Source organism: Nicrophorus vespilloides, unplaced genomic scaffold (assembly GCF_001412225.1).
Source record: "Nicrophorus vespilloides isolate i.1.1-1 unplaced genomic scaffold, Nicve_v1.0, whole genome shotgun sequence".
Classification (NCBI taxonomy): Eukaryota; Metazoa; Arthropoda; class Insecta; order Coleoptera; family Silphidae; genus Nicrophorus; species Nicrophorus vespilloides.
The window spans coordinates 635-23,853 of NW_017095566.1; the positions used below are offsets into that span (position 1 = coordinate 635).

Below are 23,219 nucleotides of genomic sequence, written 5' to 3' on the forward strand. Positions count from 1 at the left end.
CGCCGGCAGTAGAAATATGCTTGTAGGGTCGTTGGAAAGGTGAGACAATCAGCTTTCATATGAGTGTTCGTTGATGTAATTATCTTAAGGGGTGGTTGAGAAATTCACGAAAAACTGAAAAAAACAGAAAAAACGTCGTTTCTCTATTACGTAATGAACATTACGTAACTATTGTTACATAAAAAGTTGCGTAACGCTTGCGTGCATCTGATTATGCAATAAAATCATAAAAAAGTTTATTAGATTTCGAGTTATAATCGAAAAACTGAAAACATCCATTATTTGACAAATTCAATTCACCATTTTTCCAATTTCTACAGCTCATAGTAGGCGACTAGGCGGCAGTACAAATATGCTTGTAGGCTCGTTGGAAAGGTGAGACAATCAGCTTTCATACGAGTGGTCGATGATGTAATTATCTTAAGGGGTTGTTGAGAAATTCACGAAAAACTGAAAAAAAAAATGAAAAAAACGTCGTTTCTCTGTTACGTAACGAACATTACGTAACTTTTGTTACATAAAAAGTTGCGTAACGCTTGCGTGCATCTGATTATGCAATAAAATCATAAAAAAGTTTATTACTTTTTGAGTTATTATCGAAAAACTGAAAATATCCATTATTTGACAAATTCAATTCACCACTGAAATTCAAAACTGAAAAAAAACGTTGTTTATCTATTACGTAACGAACATTACGTAACTTTTGTTACATAAAAAGTTGCGTAACGCTTTCGTGCATCTGATTATGCAATAAAATCATAAACACGTTTATTACTTTTCGAGTTATTTACGAAAATCTATTTTTTTGCTAAATCTATTTAAGACTCGTTTTCACGTCCATTGCGGAGCCTCCAGAAGGGCTAGAAAATTGAAAAAGGGCGAATTGGATTGCTTTGACTTTCATGTATATATTATATTGGAATTAGTTAAGTTAAATTGGTTGCCTATATCAAACTACCAACTACAAAACTAAATTCCCTATAAAATCTACATGTGGTGATGACATTTGATGGCTTTGATGGCACTAACCATATTGCCTTAAATTTAGATTTGCAATATTTTTTCAAATATTATTTATTTGTTTTTTAAGTTAATATGGATAATTTAAATGAATTATATAGAGAAACTGATCTTCAGGTATGTTTGAATGATAGATAGGAAATTTCTTAATATAATTGTAAATGTATTTTAGGAAAGAGAAATAAAGAATTTGGTTAGACAAGTTGAAGAATTAAGGAATGCAATTAAAACCAAATCGGCAGGACCTAATGAATGTGCAGAAGTTGCAAATCTATCAACTGAAAATATTAAGTTGAATCATAGACTAGCAATCTTACAAAGTGTATGTTCTTATGATCTTTATTTTTAGTGTATTGCAATTCATTTTATTTTGTTTGAAGGCTATTGTAAAAGAGATGTCTAAAGGCAAAAAGGATTCTTCAAAAATGGAAAGCATCCAAGAGATTTTGACTTCTCTGTTTTCAACTGCAATTAGCAGTGCATTTCCTGATTTAGTTGATGCACCAACCGTCATTGCATTAAGCAAAGATCCACAATTTGGTGATTATCAATGTAATTCTGCAATGGGTATTGCAAATACTTACAAGAAACTGGGAAAGGCACTTGCTCCAAGAGTAATTGGTTCTAAAATACTTGAATGTGTTCCGGCACATCCTTTAATTGCTAACATGACTGTGGCTGGACCAGGCTTTGTAAATGTATTTTTGGACAAAAATTATGGAGTTAATATCTTAACTGATATCTTTGAACATGGTGTTCTACCACCACCCATTGATAGAAAACAAAAAGTTTTGGTTGATTTTTCATCTCCAAATATTGCCAAGGAAATGCATGTTGGACATTTACGGTATATTCTACAAATTTCGTTATTTGTTTAACTTATTTATTTAATTCTTTTCATCTTAGATCTACTATTATTGGAGAGAGTGTATGCAGGCTTTTAGAGTACTTGGGTCATGATGTTAAGAGGATCAACCATGTAGGTGACTGGGGTACCCAATTTGGTATGCTGATTGCACATTTGCAAGACAAATTCCCAGATTATATTACAAAGTCGCCACCAATTGGAGATTTGCAATCTTTCTATAAAGAATCGAAAAAACGTTTCGATGAAGATGAGGAATTTAAGAAACGTGCTTATGCGTGTGTGGTTAAATTGCAAGCGTTCGATCCTGATTACTCGAAAGCTTGGCAATTAATCTGTGATGTTTCCCGCAGAGGTGACGATTTAATTTATTATTAATTTAATGCTAAATTTCAATGTATATTTTCAGAATTTCAAAAGGTTTATGACCGTTTGGATATAACAATTGAAGAGAAAGGCGAATCTTTCTATCAGTCTAGGATGGAAAAAGTTGTAAAAGAACTGGATAGCAAAAACCTACTTGAATTGGACGACGGTCGAAAAATAATGTGGGCTGATGGTATTAATATTCCAATGACAATAGTAAAATCGGACGGTGGATTTACTTACGATACGTCCGATATGGCCGCGATAAAATATCGCATTGATGAAGAAAAAATGGATTGGTTAATTTATGTTACCGACGTTGGCCAGGCGACACATTTTGATTTGGTATTTAACTGTGCGAAAAAAGCGAAAATTTTGGATAATACCAAGCGTGTGGATCATGTTGGTTTTGGCGTTGTCTTGGGCGAAGACAAGAAAAAATTCAAGACCAGATCAGGTGACACAGTCAGATTAATTGATCTAATGGATGAAGGTTTAAAACGTTCATTGGACAAGCTCATGGAAAATGGCAGAGATAAAGTGTTAACACCAGAGGAACTCAAGAGCGCTCAGGAATCCGTAGCCTATGGTTGCATAAAATACGCCGATTTGTCGCAAAATCGCATCGGCGCATATGTTTTCTCATTCGACAAAATGTTGGAAGATAAAGGAAATACGGCAGTTTACTTGTTGTATGCGTACACTAGAATTAAATCTATTGCTCGCAACGCTAACTTCACTTCTGAAAAGATAAAAGAATTGGCGAAAACTACTTCAATTTCTTTGGATCATGAGAAAGAATGGAAACTAGGAAAGACGCTACTGCGATTCCCCGATGTACTGATTAAGATATCAAGCGATCTATATTTACATCATTTATGTGAATATGTTTACGAAGTTTGCACAAATTTCTCAGAGTTTTATGATAATTGCTATTGCATTGAAAAGGATTCTAGCGGCGACATTATTAAAGTTAATGTTGGTAGAATTTTGCTAGCCGAAGCTACTGCCCTAATTATGGCCAAGTGTTTCCATATTTTAGGATTAAAACCTGTTTCACGAATGTAATACAAAATGCTAATTAAAAATATTTCCAATTATATAAAATGATTTTTTTTTATTAATTTCTGCAGTCGTTCCGTCCATTATTACATTTATTATCTTTCAATTTAATTGAAAGCAATGAATAAATCCACTCAATTTGTAACAGTTATATTAAAAAATAAATTGGCAAGAATTGCTACGAATATGTTCAGACGTTGAAAAGGAATAACTTTTTATTTCTTTAATTTGTCAATTTACATCATATGATATAGAATAGTTTGATGAATTAAAAATAACTTAAATGTTACAGTACATAACAAATATGTATTATTATTTTTTCTTCAACAAAAAGAAAATGGTTTATAAGAAAACGTCAATTTTATTTATATAAAATACTATATTTTGTAGGAATTATTTGTTGGAATCAATATTTACTATTTTTCTTTCCATATATCTTTTATTAATTAGTACTGGTTACTACTTAATAATAGTAGGTGATTCCATGAAAATGGTTCTGAAAGGATTAACAGAGCAAACGACATCTAATTATTGGTTTTAATTAACTGATATTATGTAGGAATCTTACAATTAAATATTAAATACATTCTGACCATTTCTTTATACAGTAACAAACTTAAAAGAACTGAATTAGTATGAGTTACTTGTTGCATTCGAAAACATCTAATATTTTCATCAAGACTGACCCTTACATTCTAAAAAAACGTTATACAAATTAAAAAAAAAAAGAAACGAAGATTTATTTAGTTTAATCTATGTACAATTTGTCAATGTCTGCAACATGTAACCCATATACATGTAAATAAAGTCATTCGACACCAATTTCTTTTTATATATATATATTTATAAAAATAATTAATATACATTAAGATTTTTTTTTTAGTTATCTCTTTATAAAATATAGTATGAATTTTGAATCGGATGGATTTTGGCCAATTTAGTTCAATTTAACATAAGGATATACTTTTTGAATATTTTCGTCCTGCTTCTAAAATATAAGAAGTATAAGTGATGAATACAGTAAATGCAAATAATATTGATTGAAGAACATAAACACTTATTCATATTTTATATAATTAATCAGAGAAATATAACAAAAATATAAAATAAAAGAACATCGATTTGTTTGTTATATAGAGAAAGAGAGGTCAAGGAAACCTATTTCGCATTTGTATCGTTTTAAAAACTGTTTTCTCATTTACTCCGATTTTCATTGACAAGTCAAAGAGTTTCTGCAGGTGTCTTTTAGAGATTCATCCATTTATATTTTGTTTAATAGTTTAAATTTCGTCACTAATATTGATCTATATAACACATAATACTGTTAGACATACCATGTGCAAAGTTATCACAAATATCTTGGACAGTATCCCGATCCTTTCGAATTTTATATCTATATTTTGAAACAAATATTTACAAGATAATAATTATATGAATAATGCAAACTATTATTGATTGTTATCCACCGATAATTAACTTATCCAAAATAAATTGCACGATTTATAAAATCCATTATATTTATTTAAGACAAGAACTTGATTTTTTTTTTGTTTAACTGAAACCAGCATAAATTTAAAAGCTTCATGTTTTACACTATAGTAAATAATATAAAAATAACAATTAGGCTCCTTAAATCCTATTCTTTTTTGTACACTTCCACTTTTTTTTTTATATATATATATTATAATTATGTTACACAGTCAAATAGTAAAAACGAACGATCACTGGGAGGTGGGGCTGGGTCCGTTGGACTGATGGGGCGAGGGCGCATCCAATTTTGAAAATAATGGTATCACTCGTTTACGTTTTGGTCACCTATGGCTCGAACCCTCGTTCATGTCATATAACACTTGTGCTATTGTTCTCGATGACTCTACATTACTTAGTGCAACATTCGCTAAATGCGGCTCATAATGTTTTAAGTACCTATAAAACAATTATACAATTACACCACATTCATAAGAAATAAGATCAATCACATTTAGGATAAACTAAACAATTACCTTCTGCAATTACTGCTATAAATCACGAGATTCCTTAATATTAGAGATGCTGTCAATCTTATACTCTTCGTTACTGGACCTTCATTATCATCCTAAAACAAAAATAACGAAAAATATTAATGTTTGTCCAATACTATAAATTTGTTTGTGTAATAAAGTTACATACAAAAATTTTCGCATTAATTAATGCCTTAACATAATTAAAACACAAAACTACTAAATAAATATTAAAACGAAAATTTGTTTAAAAAATATTATTTTGTATCTAATAAACAAACGCATGCTAATTATTTAGTAACAAAACGAAAAAAAAGCCATTTCTTTAATTTTCAAGTTTTACAATAACAAAAGGTTTCCCCACTATACTAAAAATCTACGTTTACAACTAGCATGCCAATTATACGTTTTCAATTGTTATCTACAGTGCATAACTATCGCAATATTCGATTCAAATCTCATTATGAACTAATCGGTTTCAGCATAATTCTGTGAAGTATCTTCATTGTGGCAAAATAGAAACATGAATACGCTAGCACACGTAAGATCACAAATTATATAAACCAACACCTCACCTGATCAGAGGGAGGGGGCCCTGTTCTGGGCACAGTGGCAGGGACATTTGCATTCCCTTGCTTAACCGCGGTCCTCTGTACAACAGACATTAGAAATAGGAAAATTAAAATAAAAACATTGGAATATAAACTGAATTAAGTGGAAATAAATATAATGAAAATATGATATCCCGCCACTTCGTAATATTGAAATAATCCAAGCGTTGACCATCCGTATACCCCGGTTAGTAAGCGAGCTTTAGTAAAGCTTATTATATTAATAGAACAAAACATATGTTATTTTCTAAAGTGTTATATACCTGCAGTTCCTTGGGATTAACAAATTCGAGAGCATGTCTTTTGATTGCATGAAATGCTGCATCAGGAGCATATCCAGGATGCTGGGAGGTCGTCGTAGGTGCTGCCACTTCTGTTTTACCCGTATGCTGATTCTGCTTCCTCTTAACCAACGCGTTCTTCATAGCCTGATGATACACACAATAAATGGATTAAAACATACACTAAAATTGTATATAAACTATATTACTATACCTCTGTGTTACAATGCTTATCATTGATATGTGTCATTAATGAGAAACGTTTTCTTTTCATGTTATCACATCGCTCCCATTGGCATAGCAGCTCGTCGGTGGTATCTGGAATATGGGTGGCACACACGTGCATGTATACTTCATTCGCCGATTTAAACTTCTTTTCCCTATATAGTACAAAACAATATAATGAATGATGAAAAAAAAAAAGAAGTAATTTCATGCAACTTACAGATAACAATCACCCCACTCGCAAACGAAAGGTGTTGTTAAATCGCGAACCACTTTCTTCATAGATAATTTTATTTCCTCGGCACGTTTCTCAACCAATGACGGCCCACCGTTTGAAGCAGTGCTCTGCGTGACTACGCTCGATACTGCGGTTTTCACGACAGTCGTAGTAGTTGGCAAGTTGCTTACTGTACTTTGTTGCAATATAGGTCTCTGCACTTGAGTCACAACAACTTGCTGGCCTTGAGGAGTCATAACAACTTTTTGGTGGTGGGTAGCAGCATTTGTGTTTTGTTGTAAAATAATAATTGTTTTAGTTCCGGTGCCCTGTTGTTGTGGCGTCTGTGCAAGTAGAACAGGTTGTCCATGCATCATAGCTGCTTGATGTTGAGCTACAACGTATCCTGAGCCACCACCAGTTTGAAGAACATACTGTCCTGGTTGTCCGCTTGCCACCAACTGCATACTTCCTTGGAGGCTTTGAGACAATAAGATCTGTCCCATATTCGATTGTACTACAGAAGTTGCTCGTTGTTGTGCAGAATTTTGGACAATTACAGTTTGTCCCGCTTGAGTTTTAAGTTGAGCTCCGGCGGGTAAAACCATTGGACTGCCCGATTGTGAAACAATAATTTGGCGCGGCTGTGCCATTAATACTTGCTGGTTATTATCAACAAATACCTAAAGGAAAAAGTTGATTTTTAATATTAACTACATTATAAAATTTAATATATTTACTTGTTGAACAGGTGCGGTTGGTTGAACTGTGGGTGTAGATTGAATTATAGTTGGTTGTGGTTGTGTTGGAGGCTCTTGCATAATTTCATCCTGCTCGTCTTCCAAAATATCTGCCGCTAAATCTGCAAACAATTTAGCAGCGGCTGTAGACGCGGTCACAGTTCCTTCTTCTCCATTCGAACTGGATACAGAATCCGGTGCCGGTGAATCAGCCGATGAGGTTCCATTAAGGTTATTTGTCAAATGGGGTTTCTTAGTTTCAGTATCTGCAAGATCGTCTGTTGCTGGTCTTTTAAGTGATTTATCTTCCACTTTCATTTCGTTAACTTTGTTGTTCTCATTAGCATCTTTACACAATACTTTATCGATATGATTTTCTACCAATTCTAATCCTTTATCCCCTATTCGCAACTCTTTTCCAAGCACACCATTAACGAGAGGTGGATCCTTGTCAACTTTCTTCTCCAGCAAGTCAGCCAACATCAATGGTTTCTTTGCATTATTTTTCATAGAATCTTTAGAGTTACTGTCCTCATTTATCGTTATAGGATTATCTATACCATTCAAAAGGCCTTCGAAACTTGTCAATGAATTATCACCGTCTTCTGTCGATGAAACGCCACCAATTCCCACGTTACCTATACCCGTACTAGAAGCGAGTGAATTGTTGCCGATAGAATCACTGTCTTCGTTGTCTATTTTCATGCTATTCTTTGATTTATTATTACTGAGCGGAGCTAATGGAGGCGGCGGCTGAGGCGGTTCCCGCCTACCTTTCGTCGTACTAAGACCCTGCGTAGTTGACGACACAGCTGGATCTGCCACATCAATTTCTGTAAAGAGCTGACGAGCTCCGTTCAAACGAATATTCTTTGTAGTACTCGATTCACTTTTCACAATAGTTTTTGTGGTTTCTGGGGTTTGTTGTTGCGATGTTTGCTGCGCTAACAATCGTTGCTGCTGTTGACGTGCTACAACCTAAATACAACATACATAATATGAATATCACGAACATCACGTACAATCTCAACAATCAACTTTATATATGTATATAGATAATGGATAAATTGTAATGCAATTAGATAATTAACCAAAATAAAATATGTTGTTATCGCTTTGCTTGTTCAGTTAGAAAAGTCAGGTCAATGTCTGGCATAATTGCACACACAACATTTACTTTTTACAAGTAACAACAATCATGCAAAACACATCTATTTATTTTATATTTTCTTGCTTCTTTTTATGGAATAAAATGATCCTACTGATTATTATTATGTTTAATTTAATTAGTTCCTAGTTATGTTAGTATGTTACCTGAGCTACGGACTGGCAGTCTGTCCTCATGCTGACTGGGTTCATGCTTTCGTTTACCTTTGTCGCCAATAAACTCTTGATGAGCGAGGTATTACTCTGACCTTGGTCCTTTGAAGCGTTTGTCGTAGTATTGGCACAACCGCTTCCTAACAATGCCTGGCTTAGATGAGGATGGGCCATCACCTTTATAACAACAATGCAAACATCTAACAAACTAAAATAACCAATGTCGGGTAGGTAGATAATGTATTCGAAAGAAACAATTCTACAGATATTCCGTATACATGCCCTAAATTAAGACCAATGCCACTATAAATATATTTTAACCATGAGAAATAAATTGAAAGCTTAGGGATTATACAACAGAGACAGAGAAGTGCAACAAATAAAGATGAGAGTATGTGCGTGAGGAATCGGTAGAAGGAAACAGATGAAAATAAAAAAAATGCGAAGATAGTAGAGAATAAAGAATTCTAGTAACACAACATTTACCTGACTTTTCAAGGCATCTGCTTTATTTGAGGCTGTTGCCGCCTCACGGGGAGGTTTTGGAGGTGCGCTGAGCTGCGCTTTTAGGATTGGGGAAGCGGGAGAAGAAGGAGGAGTTTCAACAACAGCTTCCGGTATGACCGGAGCTAGGCTAGGGGCTATAGGTGGTTGGTGGTGTATTGTGGCGGTTTGAGGCTTACGCCTTACCGCCTTTAATGGTGTCACGGGATTTACTGGAGCGGTTGCAGTGGTCGCACTGAACTGTACATTTATAACCAGTGGCTGAGCTCGCACCTTTATACCGTCATAGAACTGAGGGTCCGTTGGATTCGCTGGCTTTTCTGGGTTAGGTCCCACGGTTCCACCAAATACGGATCTGTAAAATTTAAATATTTTCATAAATTATATATCATGCATGCATATTGTCACCAGAAAACATACCTAACACAACGCGGAAAATGTAAAGGAGCGATAACGCCGCGTCGTCCTATTTTTGCACAAGAATTAATATAATGCTTGTAGAGCTCTTGATGATCAACCTTTCCGCTTGAACAAGGTTCGTATGTGGCGCGAAGCCAGGCAAGTGCAAATTGTTCATTTTCCTGGATCGCCTGTTGATGCGCATGCTTCTGATGTAGCTGTTGTGAAGCGACCTGCGTTAATTGTGTCGATGTCGTTGATGCTAGAATATAATGAATAACAATTAAAATAGATGTTAAACTTTAAATGTCATATATGTACGAACTGATCTAAGCTCATTATGAAAACAAACAAAATATGTTTGAATGATTAACAAAATTGTAAATATTTTCACAATAATAGTAAAAAAGAAATCCAAATTTTAAATACACATTATTAAGACATCACGATAATTTCAAAATATGAAGAGCATCTCCAATAATTGCAGTATTTAGATAATTTCTAATAATATAACAAATTCAATAATGTATCAAAAGACGACAAAAGTAACAATTAATAAATGACTGAAGCAACTTACCATTTGACGTCGTTGCAGGTGAGATGGCAATCAATCTCTGGGGCGCAATTTGAACTTGTCGTTGAGGCGTTGTTGGTACAGAGACTTTAGCAGGTGAGGGATGAGTGATGGTATGGACTGGAGTAGCTGTGGGAGCGGAAGGAGTCGCAATTGTTGCGGAAACAGTAACAGTAGAAGTACTGGTCGCTGTGTTAACAATTGTAGTGGTGGTTGGTTGAGGAACTGTCGTGCCTCCTGTAACGGTTTCAACAAGTTTCATCCCGATGCAGGCCTTTGGTCCGTAGCTTTTCCCCTCCACAGTAACAAGTGATACCAAAGTATCAAGCACACCATATGTATTCACTATATAGTTACATGCGCGCTCACCTAACGAGGATAACGAATACAAACACTCCAACGTGTAAATCAATAGCATAACATCGTGTATGGTCAGAAACGAACACACTCTTTGATAAACACTCGCTTCCAAATGTCGTAACAAAGCATCCTCGTTTGCCTCATTCTGACTGAGTTTGTTTAATACTTCCAAGGCCGTTATGCACCAATTCCTATCTTCAGTCTGCAATCCCTTCGTCACTATTTTCAATAGAGTTGAAGCGATCTTGTCATTCAACAAGTCTTTGACTAAAAAATCATTGGCCATATTACCCAACATCTCCATGCCCAAATTCATCAACTGATTCCATCGCGAACTCGCACATAGCAATGCAAACCGCACAAATGTTCCATTATGCACTAGTACATTAGTGTTCTCATCGAAGAAACTTAGATTCCTCAAAATCGTGGCCACCTGGAGCACTCTTTGTCCCATATAATCTCTAGTCCCGAGATTCCGGCCCAGATTGAACAGTTCCCTGTCGACTGGCTCCAATTTTAATTTGAACCCCCTCCCTCTGGGAATATCATTAAGAACGCAATCGTCACTCGCGAACAATTCTATGTCACTATCCGATTCACTGGTCTCCGTCTCATCTGGTTTCGTTAGAACTGCGCTAGTTGTAGGAATAGCTGTCAAATCCAAAATAGGAACAACATCTGAAATTTTATCACTTCGTTTCAGAAACAAATTCTCGTTGGTGAGATCCAGAAACTCCTCAGACTCTAACGTGTCTCTCCAAAATGCAGCAATGCTCTGTTTTCGAATGTTGCCATAACTTTCGACGACCAACTTCCTTAGAGAGCCTATAAAAAAAATGGGAAGTAATGTTAACAAGGATACTTTTATTTAATAAGTTAATATACTAAGAACTTACTATGGTGGAACACGCCTGCGTGTGCTAATAGATAATCCAGTAACCTGGGGTACTTTTCCAATTTTAACGTGTGTTTACCATCGTTAGAGAGCAATGTGCATACATTGATGGCGAAGTCTTGTTCGTTAGGAAGTGGCGACAACAAAGACAATGCCAGGCGGTCGTAATCGGAGCCTTTGTATAAATCCGAGGACAGGTGGTTATATTCCCTCACGGAATCTGCAAATCGCGAAACGGTTAACGCTCATCGCTCACAGGACAACGTGCTTATTTTTAGCGCTATACTTAGTATAGGTCAAGAATTGGATGCGTGACAACGAGGCATACAGCTTAGTGGGTGGTCCTAATAAGTCTAAATAAATGAATATGTCGAGTTTCCTTTATTAAAGGATACTAAGATGTTGGTGATAGGGCAAGAATTTAAGCAGCATGAATAAATGACTAAAAAGATATTTCGAGTTATTAATGTTTCAGTTAATGGCTGAAAATATACGTTGAACACATGCCAAAATAATACATTCCCTATTTCACACGTTTAATAGTTAATGGTGCATTCGAGATAAATCGTTATCAATATGTAACGCGATAGTACATAGATTTTAGCAAATGAGCCGATTCGAAAGTCGGTTTTCTTAAAAGAAATGGAATTGGGGCATTGAACTGCCTGAGTGCGGGGGAGAGAGGAATGGAAGAGAGAAAGGAAATGAAAACATTAATCACGATAGAAATTGCATGGGTGAGAACGAGTCATAGGAATGCAAAGAATAAAAAGAAATCCAGAAGGCGGGAAATTGAAACAAATTAATCATCAAAATCGATAGTGGTCGGTCGGGCTTCTGCGGAACGCGTCAGTTTCATATGGGTAAATGCAGACGAGCCGGATTTGTACGTCTCTCCTCGTCATAATACATCAGCTATGCAGTCTCGGGGCAAATCAATAATCAGAGCGCCGTTTCCACAGTTGAAACCATCAAATAAAAATACGCATTGTGAACCGATACGCCGGTAGCGGCATCAGCACCAGTACACAGTTCGCTCAGCTCAGTTTCCTTTCCCCCTGGGACCTCTCTCCTCTCTCCCTTTCCCATACTAACTCCCTCCCGCCCTCGAATACATCAATAAACACCGATCTAAAAATACACACGTGCGCGTGTTATTATATAAATGGCGCGAGGGCGGTCGCTGGAGGCATGCCGGCAAACCTATCGCGACTGGACTGCTGCTAGGCTAATTGTAAAGGAGACTACATAGTACAAGATTTGAACAGCGGAAAAATTGGCATCGGCGGCATGTGCTTAGGAGGAATGAGATCACAACAAAGAGTGCAAAGCTTGAGAGAAGCAAGCACGCGTATACCGCGTTACATTCATTCCAGGCGCATGACCCGCAATACAGCTCCGAATTGCTCGTCGCTGGTTGCGAGAGAAATGTAGTCCGTGAACAGCGAGGATGGCGTTGATGGTGCGGATGGCGTGGACGGCGGCACTCTGGAAATGTTATTTCAGTACGAGACAGCGCATTAAACTAGCCGCTATTGATTGCACCGCCTCTCCTGCTGCCTGAACACGCGTCGATTATATTTGTCACCGCTACAAGACTTCCATACAAACTACCGTACAACATCCATTATCATCTCTCAAACAGATCCAATTGAATATTATTAAACCAATAACTATATTTTTTTTAATAAATAAAAAAAATATACAAAAAGGGATCACTCATTATGAAAGCCAATAATCGAATTCCCGATCTCGAAATTCTAGCATTTGCTTTTTCTATTTGCAATTCAAATTCAGTAATCTCATTTTCCATTACGTTTCAATTCCCTATACGAACGACTCAATAAACATGGCGTATCAAAAACCCTTACAAAAAAAAAATAAGTATAAATAAAATAATTAGCAAATATTGAATGAAAAAAATATCAATAGCAAATATATATGAATAAAAATATTATGCATTTCAATTAAACTCTTATGTTAATAGCATTCAATATTTACAAATGCCTTTAGTATAACAATTTTGAATAATGCTACAAGCTATGAATTCTATTTGTATTTTTAGTTAATTTCAAATATATATTTTTATACACTTCACAAATATTTCTGCAGCTCAGAATAACGCATGTATTTATGCTACACATTTGAATTGCGGTAAAACAAATATTTAGATGATATATTACAGATATTTTAAGAACTGTAGTCAAAAGTATAATTCGTAGACAAAGTTTTTCTAATTTCATAATCATCAAAACAAATGTAAAAAAAATCAATTATATTGTACATATTCTGTAAGGTTCACAAGTGATTTAATTGTAGTAAAAATGTAGTAAAAGTTTCTATTTTTAACGTAACAGTAATGATGAATGTTCAAAAGTCCCATTTCTTGCGATTAGAGGTCGGAAAAACGAGAACGGGACCGAAGTAGCATCTTTTGTTTACATTTTACATTCCACTCAAGTTTTTAAGATGATATACAAAAAAAATATTTGAAACTATTCTGAATAAACTTATTTCCTACTGACTAGAATTTATGAATATATATGTTAGGAACGGTGAGTGAGTGATGTACTTACATCATCGCAATGGAATATTCGAAGTGAAATAATTACCGAGCGGATATATCCAAATTTAAAACGGGTAGATTTAAGAAACACACGTAAATTGAATAATCTGGTACACTCCTAATTTATAAGGTTCTCTTTTATTAAATGTATTTAACCCACTTTTACGCAACGATCAATGATTGCCCGAGCAAATATAAGCACCCGATATAAAATTCTGTATTGCATTTAACACTGGACATTTTTACATGCAAATAAAAAAAAAAGCTTGCTCAAATGAACTGGAATCCTTTTATATGTTGTGCATATTGATCGATGAAAATGCAATTTCATAATTAATGTTGATTTTAGAATCGTATATCAGAATCGATTGACAAAATTATTTAATATTTATACATTATACAACACAATGTAAGTTAGTTGATGACCAAAACATACTTGGCTTTACAATTGTTATTTCAGTGAATATCAGAAGGAAAGACAATCACTTGAAACTTATAATACGATTCTAACAGTAGGACTTATGAAAGAAAATTCATGATTTGCTAGTAGTATATAAACATCCAATTAGATTACTTATGTAATACTAATATTTGTGATATACATACCTGCGATGTTGTGCTGCTGGTAATTGTAGGTGAGTGGTACCGAGTGTAGGGCCCTAGCTGACCACCGCTTGTGGCGGCTCTCCTCGTCGTCGTCGCTGCCCCGGTCCGCCTCTTCGCCAAGGAAGTGCACTTTCTCCCATCTGTCCAGGTATCTGCGACAAACGAAACACACGAAACGGAACAGTTAGTGCAGCTCACAGGGTCACGGCACTGACCTACACGACGGATGAGAGGAAAGCACACGAGATCGGGCGCACCACGTGCGAGCGTCACTCGGCGCCGTTATTAGTGAATGGTGGCGGGAGGGGAGAGTAGTGGAGCATAGCATAGTATCGGCACTCCACTCTGATACTACTCAACTCATTCGTTCACGCTTGTACTCGTCCTGCCGGTGGGGTGCCAGTAGACACTGTTCTAGTACTACCAGTAGTCCTCGACTTATCGTACACCACACACACATACCAACCACCACCAGACTAGAGCTCAGGCTAAGAAGCTTTGCTCGTATCGTTCCATTCACATAACTCACCTGAGATAGATCTGCTTGAGGGCGATACTCGCATTCACGCAACTGTCTGGGATATTCAGGTGTTCGAATAGTTCAGGCCACGAATTCTTCCAGTTCACCTAAAATAACAACAAACATTACTACCTTTGTCAACATAAAATAAGCACATCAAATATTTGTATTCATTTACCTACAAAATAATGGATAGGGACAAAATAATTAATAAGACTAACAATGCCATAAAAATCAGAATAACATTCCTTCATTTGCTACCTGTACTTGTACTGATGGTTTGAGGTGCATATTTCAATCTGGACAAATTCTAAACCACGTTTTATGTCGGGATTTTGGAACAACCAGTCTCCAGCTTCAAATGAGTAGTGGTCATTAATCAATTTTAGCGAAAGCAAATATCAACAATTATATTATGTATGTATAGGTATGCCCTAATAAACAAATATTTGTTACTCAGATTTAATAAGAACATGATAACAAAAAAAACATATGCGTTTTAATGTAGATACTAGGGTGATATAAACTCGTCATGACGAATGGGATCTGCTGCGCCTGAAGGAACCTTTGTCAATGTCTCTCCCCAAGTAGCCAAGATATTCCTTCTATGTTATGTTTGACCCGTACTGAGCTCTACCGATAGAAGTAAACTATTGATTTTTCCGCGGGATTTCCAACTCGCCTCTGGGATTTATCACCGGCTACCCAAGATTTCGCACGTCTTCGAACCACTTGATTATCAAGAAACCCTCCCCCTAACCAGTAATTACTTTTTCTTCTCTTCTCTTAAAATTTTCTTAATATAAGATTTTTTTTATTCAATAAGAATGTTTCATTTATTTATAAGACACTGATTTGTCCCAAAGTTGTAATGTTGAATTTCCCACGAGACGGACCATGTGGTCCCCTATTATCGTGGTTCAATCTGGAGATGAACCCAAAGTCCGAGCGTTGAAAAAAAAAAGTAATAATACAAAAAATATTAATATAAAAAAGTAAGATACGTTTAACGAATATAAATCGGTGCTAAGTCGGCCTTGGAAGCATACATCAGTAAAGGCGGCAACAGTTCCTGAGCAGTGGAACGCGGCAACGTGGCCGATCGTGTTTCTGGGTGCCAGGATACGGGAGGAAGGGGACTGGTAACTATGGAAAACCTGTGTGAGGGAAAAGGACGTCTGAAAGGATAGCCGGATCCATCCGTAGCGGCTGGTTCTCTATGTTGTCGGTTAGTCAGCGGCTCGAGAGAGAGCGCGCACTTTGTACGGGCTCGCCGGCGAGAGTTCACCGACCGACTTGCCAGGAGAGAAAACTCGTCCGAACACAATACCGACGATTATGATGTTCTCTTTATTTTCCACTTCCTAAAACCATACAAATTCCATATTAAAACCCGAAATCCGACGACAGCGCCCTCTCCAAACAATAGTACCCCGAAACTCTGTAGATTTACGGCTAATGAATATTTAAATTAAAACATCCTGTATGTTATAACCCGAGAACTTTACAGCCAGCCATACACTTCAGATTAGATCATAACAAAAAATACCAGTCCTACGTTTATAATCGAAGTCAACACACGTACTTTGCCTGTAGTATATTCTGAGATTTTGAATAAAGATATTGTTACCTTCAAGAAGCGAGTCATTGTGTTACAAAGTCTTCTAAATTAATTAAAGACAATTCCATCAAACTTTTAATTACAAACCACATGTTAAAATTAATTTTATTTGATTATTTGTTTGGTAGATAAAATATTAACGTTTCCAATTCTACATGATCAAATGTAATTATTGAATATGACCTTTTGAATTATAAGTTTCGTGCCACTACATTATTAACATTTCCAACATGTCTGAAAGGGGGAGCTTGGAAACAAATAGTATAGCATACTGGATTGTATTATAATGAAATCCGGTTATCCGAAAGTGTCGAAGTAAGAAGATGGATCGCTTTAATAGTGCGAAATGCCTTGCCGAAACCCGTTTACATCCACGGTATAAGTGTACACCACCTATAGTACAATTCCACAGTGGCTCTAAATATAGACCACCTACAGAATATACTTCTGATTGTTTTCCATCATCGGTCTGTCGTTTTCATGATGTTGAGTCGACCTGCCGGCAGGGGTGTCATCTCAGTTGCCAAGAATAATTGGTCACCTCCGGTTCAGGAACTGGAATTCCTATACCGCCCAGTCAAAACATGTCGCAAAGATCCGAAGCTACCTAAGTAGTAGTAGTAGTAGCGGTGTGTCGCACTTGTTACAAATAAATGTTTAAAAATCTGGATGCGGGAGAAAGTGAGTAGTAGCACGAGTGCAAGCCACCACCCCCGTTGTCGGCTGGGCTCTACTTGTGCCGAGAGCGGGCCGAGCCGGTGTGGTACGATACCGTATGTTGGACTAGGTCAGGGTCTGTTCCCTGAGAATACCCCCCACCAAACCCTCTGCTCACAGCGGCACGGGACACATGAAGAAGGCCTCGGTCACTATATTGGCACCAGCGACGTTCACTAGGTCGACGTTCGGCTCACTATTACTGATATGCAATTTCTACTTTAAACGGGTCTTACGCGCGCTCAACTCGCACTCTCGTCACTCGTAGCTCATAATTTTTCGAAACGTACGCCGAATCCCAGTTCAAATATCAAGAGCTAATTTCACATCCGAATATCCACGCATTACAAAAGACTATTTCAACCTGGTAAATACATTCCAGTAAAGTTATTGAGGATACAGCAAGTGACAGTAATAAAAGTAATAGAATAATAGAAAACAAGTAATGGAGATTACAAAAAAAGAGGAATATTTTCTATAATAATATATAGACTATATTAGAGAGCATGGATTGTTACTATAGTAAAACAAGAAAAATCTTGATTTTAAAAGATCGCGATTACTTTTTAAGCAGAAAAATCAATCACTTTTTGGTGAAAAGTAGACTTGAATAACATTCGACCATAATATAAAGAATTAATTTAAAGTTTAAAACTTCCAGATTTAGAGTGTAACTATTTTTAATGAAATTGATGCTCTATACACGATTAGATTGTCTAACAATCAGGCTTCTATGATCCAAATTGTATTTCTTTCTACTATAATCTGACTAGATAGAATTACATTATTATAATATAGACATAATCTAGAAAAATATTTAATTTTTAGTGTATAAGAGAAACAATAAACACCATTTTGTATATCAAATTACTGATATCAAATATAAATACTTTACAGTACTAATCTCAGATATATGAAGACATATGTGTTATTTTAAATACGGATTAAACTATTTCAATTTAACAATTCAGCTAATAGTATAAATATAACACAATTTTCAGCAGCAAATGCTGCTATATTGATTTTTCTAATTATATTTTTTTTATATTCTGATAATGCTGAAATATAGGTTACATTGATGGCTTAATTGTTTATTAAAAAAGTAGACTAAGTTCTCAATAAAGAAATATAAAACAATCAGTTATTACAATCAGACTTAATTAATAATATAAGCGCTGCTGCCAGCTGCAGTGGATGCATAAAAAAATCTAGTAAGTGACCTTCAGATAACTCAAAGATCTGAATAGTGCAACACATAAACATGACTTAAAGAATAATATAAAATAAACATGTACTAATGCATTGAGGTAAAATAGAATAATTCAGATATCTCCATCTATACGAAAAGATCAACAATAAAGAGCTACTATTATTATAATAACAATTTGTAATTATTTACGAGATCAATGCCAAAGCAATTTCTAGACAACGTTGTAATTTTACAAAGTACAGCATGTTCTCAGCAATATTATTTTCAACGAAATGCAATGTAGATTTTAAAAATAACAAACAAGTTTATACGTGCATATTATAATTCACGTATACAAAAATTAACGCAAACTATATTTTTTTAAACAAATACATTTTTATTGAAACAAATTGTATAATTAATTCGCGGCATTTTTGAATTGCGTGACTCGTTTAGGGCAATATTTTCATTTCATGCGCAGTTAATGCATTCCATTTCTAACATTTGAAAATTACTTAAGAAATGTAACATAATATCATCAACAAATTCCTATTTGCAAATAAACTTTGCTGCAGAAGTGAAATTTAAACTGCGCTGCTCTTTACATAACCGTACACACAGCACCGCTGCAAAACACGGAAAAGAAACCGTGATAGAAATGCAAGATTCATATTTACTATTCTATGTGAATATAAATATACATAATGTTATACATATTATAATAGTATAGATGATTTTTTTTACAGATGTAGAAATACTATACGAATATCTGTTTAATTGAAAAGTAGCCATATGTCTAGTATTAGTATTGATATTATAAAATCTTTTTATAACTTTCTTGAGTGAAACTTCATAGAAACAGCACTCTCTACACTAAGTCATAAACTTGGTGATATAAATAAGTCATACTGAATACAATGAAAAAGAAAATTAAATGCCCGATAGTTTTCGCATGGAACGTAAGCAACGGTTGCTTTCTAAATTCAAATCTTTACTGAATTTATTGGCGACTGGATGGATACAATGCAATTTTTGATTAGATATATGTATTTCACTTATTAACAATTTCGTTGTCCCGTTTGCATGCTATTAGGTTTACTCGATAGAAACTTCTTTTAGCTACATTAAATTCAATAAATAAATTTTATATAATAATAATAACATTATTTGATTGAAAATGGCAAAAGTTATCAGTAAGTTGTACGGAGAATGGAAACAATGTATTAATAAATTATGATATAATTGGGATTCGTGGAATTCAAATGATTACAACATTTTTTAAATCTAAGTTATAGATGGTATATTTTTCTAACTATAACTAATACCGTTTAATACAATATAAGGAGATTTAGATGTTCAGAGAAAAATTCTAATTTTATTTATATACGCAGCACAAAGATCATGGTCGTTGTATTGTCATTGATTCGGAATATACTTATATTTTTATATTACAATGAATAGACTAAAATAACGTTTATGGTGTTTGTTTGTTTTTTTTTTTCTATATATGTATTCCAATGACAGAACAGAATTTATGCTCATCATTAAAAGTTGATGTGCTGTGATTCGAAAAGCAAAAATATTATCAGCTACATGTTTAATGCAAAATTATACATAGAGAGAGAGAAATATAATTATGAAGCTTTGTCGAATGAGGCTCCGGTGCTGGCTACAATAACCATGCCAACCAATCAATAATTATATCTGGGGATGTTTTATTTTATTGGGCATGCCAAATATGTATATGCCCGGCAGTAATAACGAACCGGAACTACAAAGAGCTGTAGAACTTGATTCCTTTTGAGCGAGATTATTTTATATGCGTAGAACGGTTATTTGCGGCTGGTAAGTGTAATTACAAGGCTAAATACAATTGTTTTGTTGTGAGAAAATGTATTTGCCGATGAATGGGAACTGCGTTATCAGGGAGAACGGTGATTAGCCTCCAGTTGGAGTTTCGAGTGCGTATTGTAATGGAATTGGAAATGCAGGAAGTTGGAAGTGTCCGGCAGCACATTCTGGTTTCACTATCGCAGGAAAGTGCGAGAGAGGTAAAAGTCCTTCCGCAAAAACAACACCGGCTCTTCGGAGAGGAGCACATGTACTATATGTGGAGTATGTGTACCACCGGGAGGCGGGGCAGTTAAGCTGATAAAGACTTAACCGTGACCTTGCTTCAGTACCTTCCGTACACAGTCGAATAGCCGGGCCATACGTAAACTGTGTGAGGCCGAAGTCAAGTCTAGCTAGTGTCAAACATTCGGTCTGCGGCGAGAAAGAAATAGTAAACAATAAGCGTGACCACGTTGGGGGGGAAGAAACACGGGCAAATGCATTTCAGTTCCATGCTATGGGTGCTATAAAAGCCTATTATAATGGCTCAACATAACCGCCAAGGTCAGCGACTTATACGTCTAATGATTGGAAGATTATATGGCAAATGGTATAAATACCTTGATCCATCCTCCTTCGGCGGTTACCAGGGAGTACAGCAGGAAAAGGTCGATCTCGGTGCCGTTTAGCTTTGGGATTCGACGAAACGCAGTCCTGCAAAAGCCCATCATATAACGTGAGAACAAAAAAAAAACAGTGTCATTAATATTATGGAATATTACAACTATATTATTGGTATGTTATATGATATATTAGAAAGCTAATCAGAAAAGAGCGGTATTGTCGGTGGAGGAGGCGGCGGCGCCTGAATTCACCCTGCACCCCGCACCATCAACCCCCCGTGTCCTTTTAGCTAGTACACCAACACTTACCCTCTGGTTTCGTGAAAGTGCTGCAGGTCCCGGAGGAAGCCGTCCCGCTCTTTCAAATAGGCGTCGGGATCTTTTCCAAGAGCCTGAGCCATAGTAGAGATATATAATTTTATAAATCCCTGTGTTTACCGCACACCACACGTGACACTATGAAACATTAACGCTCGTCACCATGACCGAGGCGGGGGCTCTGGCAACTTGGTCGGCCCCAACGACTCGGTAAGTTCACCTCCCTCGCCAGGGATGCTCTCGACGCTCACCTGGACAGCCAGTAGACGACTCCCTGCGCTACTACCACGACGTTGCACACACTCTGACCGTAATAATGCGCAGAAACATCACAACACCCGCAAACATTATCCACACGCGCTATTAGAACGCACGAATCTCAAGGGTCCAACGCGTCAGATCGCCCTAAAACTTGGTTTTCTCACTGAGATACACATGAAAATGTACACAACGAAGTTTACTGTGTTAACCCATGATGCCTGACAAGTATTACAACATGGCTGCCGGCTTGTGGATTTATTATAAACGCGCGAAAGGACACTCTCTGTGTTTGTTTACGCACCGCCGGCGGTCGTCCCGACGTCGTCCTCCCGTCGAATTCGATTCTACACTCTCTCCAATGTCTCCTCACATTTATTCACTGCTTTTTACATACTCGGGATCAATAATAAAAATTCCCAAACTTTTGACAACACAAATAACAGTTTAAATGGCAACGTTCAGCCACACTCCATCTGTTAACAAACCACTACCAACACAACCCAGCGACGCCATTACCTCAGCGCCATCTAACCTTCGAAACTGTCAAACTACTTCAAATCTAACATTATTGGCTTACACACAGGATACACATAATTATCTATTATACAATAGGTTTACGACAACTACACTACTGCCACCAACAACATTATTACATAATACTGAATCATCGCTAAATAAATATATATGTTAAACAGAGAGAGATTGATCTTATTTTTCTATATTTTTTCTCTTACTTATACATAATGAAAATACAAAATAATGTTTGTCATTTTATATTTGTCATATGTTTTTAACGGCTATTATATTTCTATAATCTACGTGTATTATTTTATAAAATCGAATTCCAGTGGACAAATTTTAGAAAAATTTTATATGAGTTGATGCACGCTCATGTTTCACCCGAGGCGATAGGAAACGAAGTGCAAACTGATAATGATGAGTAGAAGTATACAAACACTGGGACTAGACTAGTCGGAGCGCGCAGGTATTAGTAAAATTCAAATATCAAAGGTACACCGGACAGTCGTTCCATTTTCGTCATTTTTCGCGCATGATGTTTTTGGTGACCGTAACGGTATTGGTATACATAACGTATTCTTAAAGATACATCCCATTCCTCTCATTTACGGTCTCGGTGACCATCAATAAATGGAGCGCTTTACCTTGTACATTTTATGGTATCATGGTAAAATAAGTAGATATATTTTTGTATATTAAATATTTCTAAATAAAGATATCTTAAATGATAACTTAAACTTAACATTGCTTTTTAAATTTAACATAATCAATTTATTCATATTAACTTGTTTTTAATAGAAAAGAAAATAATTTATTATTATTTTTCAGTTAAAGTTTAATTCAAGTTTACCAGAAGATTGTAATATGAGAAATATTTAATGAAAAAGTTCAAAACCAATCTTAACAAATATTATGTATAAACTATTTCAAATTATTTCAACAATAAAATATAATTTCTGTGAAATTAAAGAAATTACATTAACTGACAATTTGTAGTCGGATATTCT

The 23,219-nt window shown here is 35.7% G+C and overlaps 2 protein-coding genes across 6 annotated transcripts; one reads left to right on the forward strand and one right to left on the reverse strand.

Moving 5' to 3' along the window:
• Positions 1 to 1,003: 1,003 nt before the first annotated feature.
• On the forward strand, positions 1,004 to 3,358 carry LOC108556793 (arginine--tRNA ligase, cytoplasmic). The gene is made up of 5 exons (XM_017913067.1): positions 1,004 to 1,137; positions 1,193 to 1,342; positions 1,401 to 1,867; positions 1,927 to 2,240; positions 2,295 to 3,358. The coding sequence occupies exons 1-5, from the start codon at positions 1,096 to 1,098 to the stop codon at positions 3,317 to 3,319; spliced, it is 1,998 nt and encodes a 665-aa protein (XP_017768556.1). The 5' UTR covers positions 1,004 to 1,095; the 3' UTR covers positions 3,320 to 3,358.
• A 1,548-nt stretch (positions 3,359 to 4,906) lies between these two features.
• LOC108556814 (AT-rich interactive domain-containing protein 2) lies at positions 4,907 to 22,346 on the reverse strand. 5 transcript variants are annotated; one of them, XM_017913096.1, is made up of 16 exons: positions 21,424 to 22,346; positions 21,112 to 21,205; positions 15,141 to 15,238; positions 14,612 to 14,763; positions 11,441 to 11,659; positions 10,188 to 11,369; positions 9,632 to 9,872; positions 9,194 to 9,566; positions 8,759 to 8,884; positions 7,388 to 8,365; positions 6,651 to 7,330; positions 6,420 to 6,585; positions 6,188 to 6,352; positions 5,889 to 5,963; positions 5,317 to 5,408; positions 4,907 to 5,239 (listed from the first exon to the last, which is right to left on the reverse strand). In XM_017913096.1, exons 1-16 carry the CDS (start codon positions 21,513 to 21,515, stop codon positions 5,125 to 5,127), a joined length of 4,848 nt encoding a protein of 1,615 aa, XP_017768585.1. In that variant the 5' UTR covers positions 21,516 to 22,346; the 3' UTR covers positions 4,907 to 5,124. The 5 variants fall into 5 exon arrangements, with proteins under 5 accessions (XP_017768585.1, XP_017768610.1, XP_017768602.1 ...); XM_017913113.1 differs by having other exon boundaries at positions 4,908 to 5,239; positions 8,702 to 8,884; positions 9,485 to 9,566; positions 21,424 to 22,345; XM_017913089.1 differs by having other exon boundaries at positions 4,908 to 5,239; positions 8,702 to 8,884; positions 21,424 to 22,345.
• Positions 22,347 to 23,219: the final 873 nt, after the last annotated feature.

Bases quoted from the DNA above. Each gene is read 5' to 3' on its own strand.
- LOC108556793 (XM_017913067.1), top strand. From the start codon at position 1,096: ATGGATAATTTAAATGAATTATATAGAGAAACTGATCTTCAG. The intron at 1,343-1,400 runs GTATGTTCTTAT...TTTTGTTTGAAG, and splicing joins GACTAGCAATCTTACAAAGT to GCTATTGTAAAAGAGATGTC. The intron at 1,868-1,926 runs GTATATTCTACA...TTTTCATCTTAG, and splicing joins ATGCATGTTGGACATTTACG to ATCTACTATTATTGGAGAGA.
- LOC108556814 (XM_017913089.1), bottom strand. From the start codon at position 21,515: ATGGCTCAGGCTCTTGGAAAAGATCCCGACGCCTATTTGAAAGAGCGG. The intron at 9,567-9,631 runs GTATGTTTTCTG...TAAATTTTACAG, and splicing joins CATTTTCCGCGTTGTGTTAG to ATCCGTATTTGGTGGAACCG. The intron at 5,240-5,316 runs GTAATTGTTTAG...ATTGTTTTATAG, and splicing joins TATAGCAGTAATTGCAGAAG to GTACTTAAAACATTATGAGC.